Source organism: Apodemus sylvaticus, chromosome 7 (assembly GCF_947179515.1).
Source record: "Apodemus sylvaticus chromosome 7, mApoSyl1.1, whole genome shotgun sequence".
In the NCBI taxonomy this organism is placed as follows: Eukaryota; Metazoa; Chordata; class Mammalia; order Rodentia; family Muridae; genus Apodemus; species Apodemus sylvaticus.
This window is the reverse complement of record NC_067478.1, coordinates 65,684,346-65,698,245: the sequence shown is the minus strand read 5'-3', so window position 1 is coordinate 65,698,245 and position 13,900 is coordinate 65,684,346. Positions and strand designations below refer to the sequence as shown.

Here is a 13,900-nt window from a genome sequence, read left to right as displayed (position 1 = left end):
GCTGTTTTGAAAGACCTCAGCAGCAGGACTGGAATTCAGTAACTATGACTAGGAACACCTTGTGGGTTAATAAGCTCAGTCTAACAAATGGTCATCCACCCATGCCCAAGAACGACTTATACTCTGAAAGGAACAGGAGGGAACCGAGCCCACCAACCCCCAGCATCTGGCTGTGCTGACCCCGTTCAAAGGGAAGGGAGGGCAGCACTGGGGGCAGAGGCCTGTTTAACATGGCAGGCTCTTAGTTTCAAGTCTTAGCATGAACAAAAAGCATCATCCAGCAAATTCGTTTTGTACCCTGATTATTCAATATTTCATTTGTTCTTAAGAACTTGAGTTACCAAAACCTCTTTAAAATGCTTAACATTTTAAATGCACATAACTGTAACCTGACTATAACACATGAGAAAAGACACTAAGATATCCAAAACATAAAGGAATAAAGAGAGGGCCATGGGCTAGAGAAATGGCCCAGGGGTTGAGAGCACTGGATGTTCTTACAGAGGAGCCAGGTTCCATTCTCAGCACCCAGAAAGAGGCTGACCACCACCTGTAAGTCCAATTCCAGGACATCTGATGCCCTCTTCTGGGCTCCAGAGGCACTGCATGCACACGGTAGACAGACATGGAGGCAAGCACAGTGCCCATACAGTTTCTGTTAAGGTAGAGTTGGACATGGTTGTTCACATCTACAGTCCCAGCACTCAGGACTGAGGCAGAAAGATTGCTCTGGTTTGAAGGTGAACATGGACTACATGGTAATTTTAGGCATGTCTAGTCTACAGTGCAAGATCCTGTCTCAGAAACTAAAAAGAAATATGAAGGAGACTAGAAATGATGTCATAAAAGCAGAGTAAGTTGAAAGAACTCAGCTGAGAGATCTGAATGTGGATGTAAGCATACACCCACTCACTCACTCACTCACTCACCCAGCAAGCATGCCTGCCATGCCTCATGCACGACTTGCAGTGGATGCACTGAAGTCACTGCCCTCACAGAGACTAAGATGGCAGTGCTCCAATGAGCTCACTGCTACAGACAAAAGAAGCAGGGCTAGGATACAGGAGTCCACACAGCGTACCTAATATAGCTTGGTGGGTGGTTGATAAAGAAGAAAGTAATTCAGTCTGTGAAGATAGTCAAGGTTAGCCAGATTAAGAGAGAAGGTGAGGAAGAAAAGAATGAGGCAGCAACAGAGAGATGCACAGGCTCAGTCGTGAAAGGGACCACATGTTCACCACAAGGCTGGAGTGCAGGGAGCACTGCAGGCAAACACTACCACTCATGACTTCTGGGCGGTCTCACTTCAACCCGAGGGCATGAAGAGCACCCAGCAGTAACCAAGCAGGAAATAATGCCTCAGAACTTCATCTGAGTCTTGTAGTTTGGAGATAGTTCATGCCTGAAGAGTCCACGAGTAAGAGACAGGGTCCTCGGTGTGTTGGCGTTGAGGGTGTGGACCTTCAAATGATTCTAGTGGGATGTGCTTAAATCAATTGGAGGTAGGATCTCACAAAGGATCTTGGAACCCAGTCTGTCTCTGTCTCTCTCTGTCTCTCAATCTGGTTCACTCTGCATGAGGAGAGACAGTCACAAGGAGTCTTTGCACACCTGTCCTGAGCCATTAGACCTTCAACCCCCAAAAGTTAAGTAAACTTTTTATCTTAACAAAATGGGCTACGTCACTATTTCAGGTACTCCATTATAAAGAAGGGAAGCTGACTAATACAGTTAGTAAGGATGCCCAGCGAAGGCAGAGGAGCTGACAGGAGACTGTGGAGAGTCGCTAGACCATCTGTGCAGCTACAGGGAGGCTGCAAGTGGGCAGAGAGAGCTCCTGGGAAGGTACAGGATGCTGAAAGAGAAGATGACAGGAAGAGCTAACTTGAAAGAGGGAAGAGTCCCATTCTTGGTGCAAAACTCAGTCTTTACAAGTAGGTGCTGAAGGGTGACAAATCCCAGCTCAGAAAGGAAGAACTTTTAAGATGTATGTGATGAAAACCACGGGTGGCCTTGGCCCGGGAAGTACATCCCTTGCTGTACGGTTGGGAAGACCCCAGCTGTCAGTTTGGTAAAGAACAGGAGCCAAGGATCAAAGAAGGGCAGGGTAAGGCTGTGTTTTCCCTCTTCCTGCTCCCCACAGACAGTTTCTACCAACACTGGGCTGGCTTGCCCTGTGCTGCCAGAGCCCTCTCTGGCTCTCCAGGCCAGGACAAGAAGGGTAGGCACTGACGGGCCTTCCAAGCCCTGCATGACCTGCTCCTCTCTGCGTCCTTCCCTTCCAGCACTTGAGTTGCTCTCCCCAACTTCCCACACCCCTGCCTTACCCATCGCCTCTCCTTGTGCTACTGCCTAATCAACCTACTCACCAACATGAGTACAAACATTCATCTTTAGCTGAAATGTCTGCATTGTGATATAACTTGGTCCTCCTTGTGTATCAGGTCTAGATGGAAGCAATCACTTTCCACAAGGAGCCAGCTCTGAGTATTCAGTTCAAATAGAAGTATGTTTCTGACTAGTATTTCCTCTCTGCATGTATCTGCTTCCTTTACAACACTATTGACACGTCATATTCCTAGGACAGCAACTAATGAATAAGAGGTACTCAATAAATACCTGCTGATTAGCTTTCAACCTGGGGCATAGAACATGGCCAATGTAGGGTAACATATTAAAACACCCATAGGATTTTTTCAATTAACATTCTTCCATTACAGGAATCACTATCCTTACTACCTAGGAGGCTGCCATGTCCCCAAGTGATGAGGCCAAGATGAAACGTGACCTAATCAGGTGGTAAAGTTCCATCTGATCCAAGAGTCTCACTGTATTCCATGAAGAGACGTGACCATTTTTACACCAAGCTAATCCTTACTTGCAGGGAAAGTAACACTGCTTCTATGATTTGAAATCTTTTCAGTTCTGTTGAAAAGTGTAATCTAAAACACCAGGGGAAACCTTGACTTTCCAGGGCTCATTGACCGCTTGCATGCACACCATCTTTTCTGGGATCAGTGGCACCAGTGAAATGTTCTGCCTTCCGGGAGCTCTGTGAACATGTAGTCCTCTACCTATACGGCTCTATTCTGCAGGACCATGGCTCATATGTCCATGCAGTATGGAGAGAATGTATGCAAACCAGCATCTGGCATGTCCAAAACCCTCTGTGGAGAAGCAAACGCCTGCCCCACAAGACCAGGCATATGGTGTGCTGGTGACTAGCTAGCTAACTGCACTCTAAGATGGAACTGACTGTTAAAGGAGAGGCCTTTTAGAGCCTGTGTTCTCAGCAGGAAGGCTATAATGGGTAGATACTCAGTAAAGTATCCAGGGGAGCAGTTTTGGGGGAAGAACCTAGTGGGAGGACCTTAGGTCACCTGGGATTGTGGAGAGAGTGTGATGGCATACACCAGTAATCCTAGTACCTGGGAGAATGATACAGGGAAATTGCCATGCTCAAGTTCCACGTGGGCTAGATAGCAAGAGTCTCAAAAATTAAAGAAAAAAACCACAAGCAAGGGGTGACTCTGATTAAGAGTGCTTGCCCCTCTCACAGAGAACCTGTTCAGTCTCCAGCTCTCAGATGGAGGCTCGGAGCCATGTAAGCAACTCCAGTTCCAGGAGCTCAGACCACCTCCTCTGGCTGCTAGGGGCAGTGGGTACACACATGTTACATACTCATACATACACACAAACACTCATACATATAAAAACTTTCAATTAAATTAAAGACAATGAAGAAGAGAGCAGGAGCGTAGGAGCAGAGACTGTGGCTTCTGGTGTTAGGTGCACTCACTCCTGCACATCCCCACCATGAGGAGAGAAACCCACAGTCTGAGCCAGGCAAGCTGGACTCTCAGAAGCCCACAGGCAAAGACTCAAGACTGCACGGAGGAAGACAGAAGGGTGTGAAGGGAAAGAGAAACCTAAAGTGCACCTCACCCCATTAAAGGCTGCGCACGCACTGAATGAAGCCGTAAAGCCAGGGCCCTTCAGTGCAGATGGAAGGTGCTCTGTGGTTCTACCAGCTTTCCAGCCACATTGTGACTGCAGTACTTGGCAACCACCTCCCAGCACCACAGGATGAGGAACATCTGCAGGCAGGCTAACTCAACACCTGAGCATTCTGTGGTGTGGCACTTAAGTTCAGGGATAAAAGAAAACTGTGAATGGTTTAAGACCTGTCCCAGAGTTGGGTGACTCTAGCACGAACTGACAAAAGCAATCTTCCTGATCCAGTCATTTTAATCTCCTGGACAACACACGATGCCATTCCTGAGCAGCACTGCTGGTCAAGTTAAATGTCACCAATTGACTCTTCCCCTGACTCTGTCTGCTAAAGATGCCAGCAGATAATAATGCTGTCAAAAGATGGGCAAGCAGGAAAGACTTAATAAGTCTTATTAACAGTTTATAACTGGATCAAGACTTGAAACAGGCTATATATACAATTTGGAGACTCAGGAAAAACTACTTAGAACAGAAATAACTATTTCACATGTCAATTTCATCTTTGTATCTTTTTATTTATTTACTTATGTATTTATTATTTATTTATTTATGTGGTACAGGTGTGTGTGGTATAGGTTTGTTTGTAGGGTTGTGTACACATATCTGTGTATATGTGGTATAGGTTTGTTTGTAGGGTTGTGTACACATAACTGTGTATATGTAGTATAGGTTTGTTTGTAGGGTTGTGTACACATATCTGTGTATATGTGTTATAGGTTTGTTTGTAGGGTTGTGTACACATATCTGTGTATATGTGGTATAGGTTTGTTTGTAGGGTTGTGTACACATATCTGTATATATGTGTTATAGGTTTGTTTGTAGGGTTGTGTACACATATCTGTATATATGTGGTATAGGTTTGTTTGTAGGGTTGTGTACACATATCTGTGTGTATGTGGAAGCCAGAGGTTCGTGGTATCTTCCTTAATGGTCACAGTCTTTTACTTTGTGATAGACCCTCTTACTGAACTTGTAGCTCATGGACTCAGCTAGGTGGCTGACCAGTGAGCTCCTGTGATCTGCCTGTCTCTACTTCCCCAGAATCAGAGTCATAGACTTGTGGTGCCACATCTGGATGGGTGCTGGGGATTTAAACTCAGGTCCTCATGCTTGCACAGCAGGCACTTTATTAACTGAGCCATCTCACCTGTCTCTAATTTCATTTTTCTATATTAACTCTTTTTTCTCTCCAGTCAATATGTAGCAAGAGCTACCTAGCTAGTCAACTTTTCTTTACAGCCACCTATACTTTTTATCGAATAGAAAGGACAAGTGTGTTACACCAGCCTCTTCCCAGCCCACAGCCACCTGGACAGAGGAGCACAGTAGAGCACACTTCCCTTGTTTGTCCTTACCTATTGCTTGGAAGAGAATCTGAGACCACAGGGCTGGTGTGTTGAGATGGTCCAGCCCGTGTATTTACCTATAAGTGAAGAGAGAAGTTGGGTTAGCCTCGTGTTCTGAGGACACAGTTCTAATTAGCCTATAATTCAGCACACAATGCCTCATCTCACTATGAAGGTTAATTAGCATGTTGCTAGACAGACCCACTGCTGGAGTATATTCAGTATAAAGGCTACAGAACTGTACAATCTGTAGATTACATAATCTGATATCCCTGGCATTATTCAAATACTTAAATAGTGCTGGGGGGTGGGAGAGAGAGAGAGAGAGAGAGAGAGAGAGAGAGAGAGAGAGAAATAGGGCTATAAACCTCAGTTTGCTATCTACAAGGACATAAAGGCAGGATGCCCGTGGAAGCACAGTCAGCTTTGTCGGGAGGGGGGGGTGGGGTGGGGGTAGCAGCGACCTCAGGCTGCCGCACCTTTAGCTCTACAACTGCATCCCACTCACTAGAAAATGAGCTTCAAGTAATTAATTATAAAACACTTGAGCCTAATAAAATAGCCAGCTTTTCTTTCAGATGTGAAGCTTTGAGCAGAAATCCAGAATTTAAAACATGCAGAACACTGAGAAGACATGAAGCAGACATGTTTTCCAAGCATAACTGTGTCTAGGGAAGAGGGAGGGCATCCTGTGTACAATGTGCTTGTGTGCTTAATTAATCATCAAAAGGAAGGCCATGTTCTCACTCAAATAAACCTTTGTGGGCAACAGACACCAGGATCATCCTGGAAAAACTGACCAGCAAAACAGCTCCAAATAATTGAAAAATATAGCAGGATCGAGTACACACACATTGATAGCAAATACAGATGTGGCCCTCCACCCCCACCACTCAAAAAACGGGGGGCGGGGGAGAGGAGAAAGATTGCTTGTCAGAGCTTGAGAAAGTGCAGTTTTATTTGACATTTCAATAAGTGGAACACAGCATTACAAATCCATCTAACTTTACTGAAACAATTATTGAAATTCGTACCTTCAGGCCATGTATGTTCCGTTCCCCAGGAGGCTTGCAGGCTGAAACAGTAATTGACTAAATTGTAGAACACATCAGGGCCATTTACAAATTTGCTCAAAATGAATCGTTTAAAAAGAAATGAGGGTGACACCAAAATTAGCAGAGAGAAATGATTGAAAAGTGGCCCCCAGACCCAAGGTGGGAATTATGAACTGGGTTTTTAACTTGCAGGAGTGAGCGTTTATAAATGCACAGAGCTTTCTGACACCGCTTCATATGAATTCCAATTTCTGCTTAAAACATATCAAAACATTAGCTGAGCTAAAACGATGCGATTCCCCTCGTGGCTCAGATGTCTGCAGCCTTCCCTCTCTACAGAAGTGCACAAGGCAGTCAAAGGCATGCTAAACAGCAGGTTTCTGCTTTTGTTGCTTTGAAGGCAGGGAGGGGTGGGGAAAGGTCCTTGGATGCCAAAAAGACTGCTGGGAACTCTAAGATGGAATATGTAACTGAGTGTATTCAAGTCTTATAAAGTCATAAGCAACTGGACTTATTATAACAGATATATAATTTAATGAGGTTTCCTGAAAATCTTGATGTCCATTAGTATTTAGCTCTGAAGGTAACAAAAGGCCAGGAAAATTGACAGGGATTTCCCAGCACCACCCTGGGCTACAAGTGAGCCATTTCTAATCCAGCAGATGTTTCTTCATCACGTTTCAAACACAAGCGTTCTATCCCTCTCCTCTGCCCAAATACTAGAGTGTCCTACAGTAGGCTGTTAAGGGGCTGTCAACTCTGTCTAGGGAAGGATGAATTTGATTTTGTTTTCTTTTTGTTTCTGACAATAGAAATCAAGCTGCTTAAGAAAACATGCATTATAATGACAAGGTATGGGTTTCACTTTCACTTGGGAACTTCAAGTAAATTTGAATTTATTATGTTATTAGGGCTGGAGAGACAGCTCAGTGGCTATGAACACTGGCTGCTCTTCCAGAAGACCCAGGTTCCATTCCCAATACCCACATGGTGACTGATAACCATTTCTAACCCCACTTCTAGGGAATCAAACACCTCTTCTGACCTTCTCCAGTTCCCACACACTCATGTACACAGGCATACACTCATGCACACACATACACAGAAAATAAAATATATACTTTTAATGAATTTATTACATTAATATTTTAAAAATATATAAACATGAATAAATGTTTTTATATTTTATGTATACAGGATACTTAATACATTAAGCCTCCAAATCTTCTTTCCTTAAAATATAAATTAACTCTATGAAAAAAAAGCAACGGCTGCATGCTTCTGACTCCCAGGCCTGGAAGACTCAGTATTCCCTCAGACAAATGCCTCTGCAGTGTCCTGGGCATGCAACGGCGGCGAGTCAAGGACTGAGGAAGACTCCAGCTGTCATCGTGAACCTGAACACTGCTTGCTCCTCACCTGCCCCAGCAAACCTTTGTGACTAGGAATCTAAACAGCCATGTTGCATTCAAAAGCCCAGCAACCTCACAGATCCTGAAGTTAAGAAGGCAGTTACTGTAATGCTAGTCAATTTTCATACTTATTAATATTTAACACAGCTCTGAGCCACAGGGAAGACTTGGCCATGAACTAGGAATGAAATACTATTCAAGACAACAGTGCTACTTGAAATGAGGAGGATATGTGATCAGAGTAAAATCTTTGTCTACAGACCCAACAACTTGCTGGGAATAAAGATTCTTTTTTTAAATTTTATTTTATTTTTTTCCCCCGAGACAGGGTTTCTCTGTATAGCCCTGGCTGTCCTGAACTCACTTTGTAGACCAGGCTGGCCTCGAACTCAGAAATCCTCCTGCCTCTGCCTCCCAAGTGCTGGGATTAAAGGCATGCGCCACCACCGCCCGGCTCTAAAGATTCTTTGTAACACGGGGCCTAGGCACAGACCCTATAGGGTTTGAGACCTCTGACTAACCAGGAAGACCCAGGGGACCTCTTGCCATGTCCACATTCTAACTACACTGTCCAAGTATGCACATCTGCTGTTGTGGTAAACCCCATGACAAAAATCACCTTGGGGAGGAAAGGGTTTATTCTAGCTTACAGGTTACAGTCCATCATCTAGAGAAGCCAAGGCAGAAACCTGGAAGCAGGCACAAAAGCAGAGGCCACAGAGGTCTGTTCACTGGCTTGCTTCCAGACTCATGGGCCTTTCTTGATACAATCTGGGAGAGTATACCCAGGGCTGGCACTGCAGACATCGATCAGAAGTCAAGACCTGCCAGTCTAATGGAGACAGAGAATTCCTCAACTGAGATTCTTTCTTCCCAGGACTCTCTAGTTTGTATTAAAATATAACCTGAACAAATATGTATTTCATCACATGGGGACATCTACATCTGTAGTGAGGTAGTCAGGTACCAAACAAGAAGACAATTGAAAAAGCTCAAAAGATTTGAGTCACAGCACAGAGAAGGGGGACAAACTAACATTTTGAAATTCTCAATGTGGCCTGGAAAGACTACATTCAATGATATATTAAGTCACGTAGGTCAGTTATGCCGGGGCTGCAGATGATAACAGCATGTCATAGCTGTGTCTTTAGAGCATTAAACTAAACCAGTGGTCGCCAGCCTTCCTAACACTGCAACCCTCTAATACAGATCTTCATGTTGTAATGATCCCCAATCATAAAATTATTTTTGTTGCTACTTCATAACTGTAGTTTTGCCACTGTTATGAATCATAATGTAACTAAGACAGCCCTTGTAAAAGGGTTGTTTAGACCACCAAATAGATTGTGAGCTACAGGCTAAGAACCACTGCCCTAAACCCACCAAACTCCCTGCACACATTCACTAGAACTTGAAGTTATATGCCTTTTCCAAGAAACAAGCTGTAATTTAAACCAGCTTCTCACTCAGAGTACACTAAATGCTTAGTTGCTGTATAGCTCTCAGGCTACTTAACCCCTTGGGCCTCCACAGCCCATACAATGGAAGCAGTAAAACCTAACTGTGGAACTGTTGGGAGAGACAGCAAGGGGAGCTGAGGTTTCAGAATGGCCCCCACCACCAGGGGGGTCAGCACAGGAACAGCCTTGCTGACAAGACTGTCTGGGCAATAAAAGGGAACTGAACTGAGAAGGAAACAGTTGATTGTAAAGCAAAGCCCTCTAGCATGGCGACTAGATTCTCTAGGATCTGTAGTTGGGTTTGCCATAACAGAGCTCAGAAGCAATGGATAGAGATTTTCAGCCAGAAAAATACTATTAAGTTTGCTCCAACTCTGAAGTCACAGAGAAAACAAGGAAATAATCTGGGTCACTGTCAGGAGACATCTACAAACACACAGCAGTCTCCCTGTTTCCTGTTCAGTCAAGCACCACAGGAGACAATTAATCATCCTTTTCTTTTGAATGACTACTGATCTTAAGTAGCACAGCTTTATCCTTTTACTTTGCCCTCCATTAAGTTCTTACTAATAATGAAATAATCCCCCTGGTCCTACTGCCCACACACATGCCTAAAGAGCTGTATTGCACTTGAACTCGGATCTCCTCCCTGGCTGGCCAAGCCAGCTGCCTTTGGAGACCATCCCTGCAAATAGAGACCACTGGTTAATTGAGCCGTTCAAACTTCTGAGTTACAGGTAATGAAAGTCTAGAATGTTTAATTGGAAAACTCATACCATGATTATCTGTACAGTATTAGTTAACGAAGGTGAGTTTAACTTTTAATTATTTCAATTAAGTTATTTCTAGAAGAGTTACTTAGACGATTTCCGGGTCTGTTCCATTAGTTAGAAAACATAGATTTCAAGCGGAGCAAAAATAATGGTTAAAATTTACTTTTGTATAACTAAGTCACTCTTTTCACCACTATTCAAATTTTGAGAGGATATTTACACAATGGAACAATAACAGCCAGTTCAGGGCTGGCAGTACCCAACCTAAAGGAGGATTCATTCGTCTGCCCCTCATCCACTCATGTAAATCAACTGCCCTTAAAGAAGAGGGTGCCATTGTTTTTGAAATACCTACCCCACCCTAGGACAAATATCAAGCTCTATCCAAAGCTCTGTCCTTGAGTCCCCATTTCTCACAGCTTCCACACAAGCTGGCAGTTCTCATCTCAACAACAGCAGCTCGCCATCATCATGAGCCACGGGTCCTAAGTCCAGAACTAAAGGCAGCCATTTGCCTTGATTTAGAATTATGGGGACTCCCAAAGAGTTCTTTAAGTGAATGTAAGTATGCACTTCAAAAACAAAAAAACAATCTAGTTAGTTTAATTTACTCTAGTAGATTAGATATTTTATCTGCTATAACTATAATATAGCTTGCAATCCCCCATGATAATGAATACTTTTGTTTTTTTCAAATTACAAGCTTAACATCATGCTATGTGCATTTAAACCTTTGGAAAGCATAGCTGGTGATCAAACAGTTTGCTGAAATAATCACTGTTGATTAGAATTTGTTCAACATTACCTCTTGGAAATATCTGCAGCGGCTCTATTAGCTGGCCATTTACTTGCTGTTCCATTACTGTGGAATAATACTGCAAAGAGATAATAGAAAGAGATTACTCAGTAATGTATGGACACTGGGACAGACACTTATGGGCTGTCTAATTCATGGTACTCTGGTAAATGGCTGATATGCACATATCAGCCTTGAGAACATGTTCTATTTGCACATCAAAATTACTACACTGAATATATTCAGGATTTGGAAGTCTAGTATGGGGCTATCATCCATACCACCATTTATCTTTAAGACTAACAATATTAACTAAGACCCCATGTTAGTATATAACATACTTTAAAATTATATATATTTTAAATGATACAAAAAGCATTTTATAGAAATTACTCAAACTGCCTCTTGTGCTTTTCCTCCGAATTTTGTAAAGCAAAAATGAACAGGCTCAACATTTGGCTTGAATCCACATGTCAGTTAACCAAATACGAACATTTGTGTATAAAGCACAGGGATATAGAACTGAAGTTGAAGAGACTGCTGGGACCAGTGAACAACATATTTATTATATTACCCAACCAAGGACAACAGAGCCCATGCAGAAACAGTCTACTAACAGTCAGCTTCTGATGCGCAATTTAGCTTTAGGCACACTTTAAGATGGATCAAAGCTTATTGTAAAATTCTAGGCACATAAAAGCATAAGGTCTTGAGTAAAACAATACCTCACTGTCCCTCATAAAATAAGACAACCTTTTCCTGGAACACTGCCTGGTCTACCTATATGTAGAGATGGCTTCTGTACCTTTTTATACTTCTTTAAGCTGAACAAATAAGAAAATAATATTCATGAAGAAAAATACATACAATGAAAACCACTGACTGGGCTTAAATTTTTTTTAAATTTTTTTGTGTATTCGTATTTATGTGTATGCCTGCACGTATCTACCACTAGGATGTCTGGTACCTGCAGAGACCAGAAAGAGACCTGGAATTACAGATGGTTGTAAACCACTGAGTAGGTGCTAGGAATCAAACCCCAGTTCCCTGGAAGGGCAACCAGTGCTCTTAACTGTGTAGCCATCTCTCCGGCCCTGACTTTGTGTTTTAAGAGTTTATCAAAAGCAAAACTCTTTCTCTCTCCCTTTCTCATCTTTGCTGTTTTTATATTTAAACATGCACATACCACTTAACTACCACTTTTTCATGAAATTCCTAAAATTTGATTTTTACTAAGATTCTAACAAAACCTTCTATCTTGGCCTGGAGAACTGACTTTGTGGTTAAAAGCACTGACTGTCCTTCCAGGTGAGCTCTTTCAGATGACTGTGCAATTCCCAGCACCCATATGGCAGCTCACAACTATCTGTAATCCTACTTCCAGGGGACCTGACAAAATAGAAATGAACATAAAATAAAAATAAATTTAAATAACTTGAATCATTCTATTGTTGTTATATACATTAAGGTTATTTTAGAATCAATCTCTGTCCTCCAAAATATGCAAAGGTCTGAACAGTCTGCATCACTGTGAAGATCAGAAGCTGAGAAAGCCAAGGCTTTCTGCACTGCAAACAAGGAAGGTGAAGGTGACCATGGGGGCAGGAACAGGAGGGACTGATGACCAAGATGCACACAGCCCTCCTGCAATGGCTTTCAAACTGTAAAGGAAGGCAATTCTCTCTTTCTAAGGACCTAAAAACTTAAATACGCACAGTGTAAACATGTGCAAATCACTCTGGAATACACTAAGGCCACAGAGGCTGTTCCTGAAAAGCCAAGAAATACAGTGTGCTTGCCATTACTCACACGGTGACGACAGGTAAGTGAGATATCAATCACGTCGGCTGTCGGCCTTTCGGGACAGCAATAACTGTTAACAAGTAGTCTGGAAAAATTGTCCGAAAATGACTTGTCCTCTGCACACAAGTATTTGAGGTTTCCGTGGAAAATTAAGATGCCAGTGGCTATTTGGAACATTGCTCAGGTATTCTTTTTAATGGGAAATTTGCCGGTTATTGATCCACAGCATGTACCCTTGCTTCTGGAAGGCTGCAAGCAACTTTCCAATCAGTGGCTGTCAAAAAAATTCTTGCCTTTTTATACTGATACAAGACAGCACCATGGCGGTGCCTATAGTTACTGCTTTTCTTTAATTAACTGCTATGTACAGTAGGTTTCTACTTTGCTATGGTTCTAGAAATCAGGAAAAAATATCCTTATGCGTTATCTAACAAACTAATTATGGAATTGTCTGAAACGGGTGCTTGGGGTCAAGTTTGAGAACGAATAACCTCAAGTGTGAGGGTCAGAACAGGTGCAATGCCTTTTCCCTACTATAAAACCTTGCATGCATGAAATTGACCTGTTTTCCAGCTTTATTTATTTACCTCCCAAAATAAATAAAAAAGCTTTCACTTTCATCTTAGCACTGTGCCGAATCAACTGGAAAACTGCATATATGTTTGTAACCACTGTGAAAAATTTCGGCAATGTCTACCCAGCTCTCCATCCCATGATTAACGGACTCCCGCTGCCGTGCTGCACACTGTGCTTCACTTTTATAGCTCTCTCAAACCCAAGTGCATCCCCCTGCTGACATAGTAGGCTAGAGATGGACAGACGCGCAGAAATGTGTAGCAACCAAGCCCATGGTGTGAACCCATTGTGAGCATGGGGCCACTGACGGCCAGCGGCCACAAGGCTGCCACCTGAGCACTTCTGCTGCCTATGCAGCACTCCCTACAGGCAAAGAGAAAACTCGGCGCATGTGCAGTACCTGGGCACAGAAAAAGCACTCCCAAGGCTGCCAGGCTGCTAGGTAGCTACTGCCCAGGTGAATGAGCAGGGTTGGAGGGCTCATCCCTGGGAGCCTGCACTGGCTGTCCCGGACCCACGGCACCAGTGGGGCAATGCTGCCTCGCCTTGCTGCATCTTACTCTGCTGGGTTGTCATGTGGAGTCCAGCCAGAGAAGTGCTGTAAGCCTCACAGAGGAAATAGCAAAGACCACAACTAAATCATGTGTTTTAATTAAGTCTGGTCC

At 43.2% G+C, this 13,900-nt stretch overlaps 1 protein-coding gene across 9 annotated transcripts in view; it reads right to left on the bottom strand.

Moving 5' to 3' along the window:
- Map2k5 (mitogen-activated protein kinase kinase 5) overlaps positions 1-13,900 on the bottom strand; it is a 221,215-nt gene that overhangs the window by 177,377 nt on the left and 29,938 nt on the right. For all 9 annotated transcript variants that reach the window (XR_007978789.1, XM_052188077.1, XM_052188076.1 and 6 more), the window contains 3 exons: positions 10,866-10,935; positions 6,395-6,435; positions 5,370-5,437 (listed from right to left, as the gene is read on the bottom strand). Coding sequence is in view for 8 of the 9 variants with exons in the window: in XM_052188077.1 (XP_052044037.1) it covers positions 5,370-5,437; positions 6,395-6,435; positions 10,866-10,935 (179 nt within the window). In the remaining variant the exon portion in view is untranslated. The remainder of the gene's footprint in view (positions 1-5,369; positions 5,438-6,394; positions 6,436-10,865; positions 10,936-13,900) is intronic.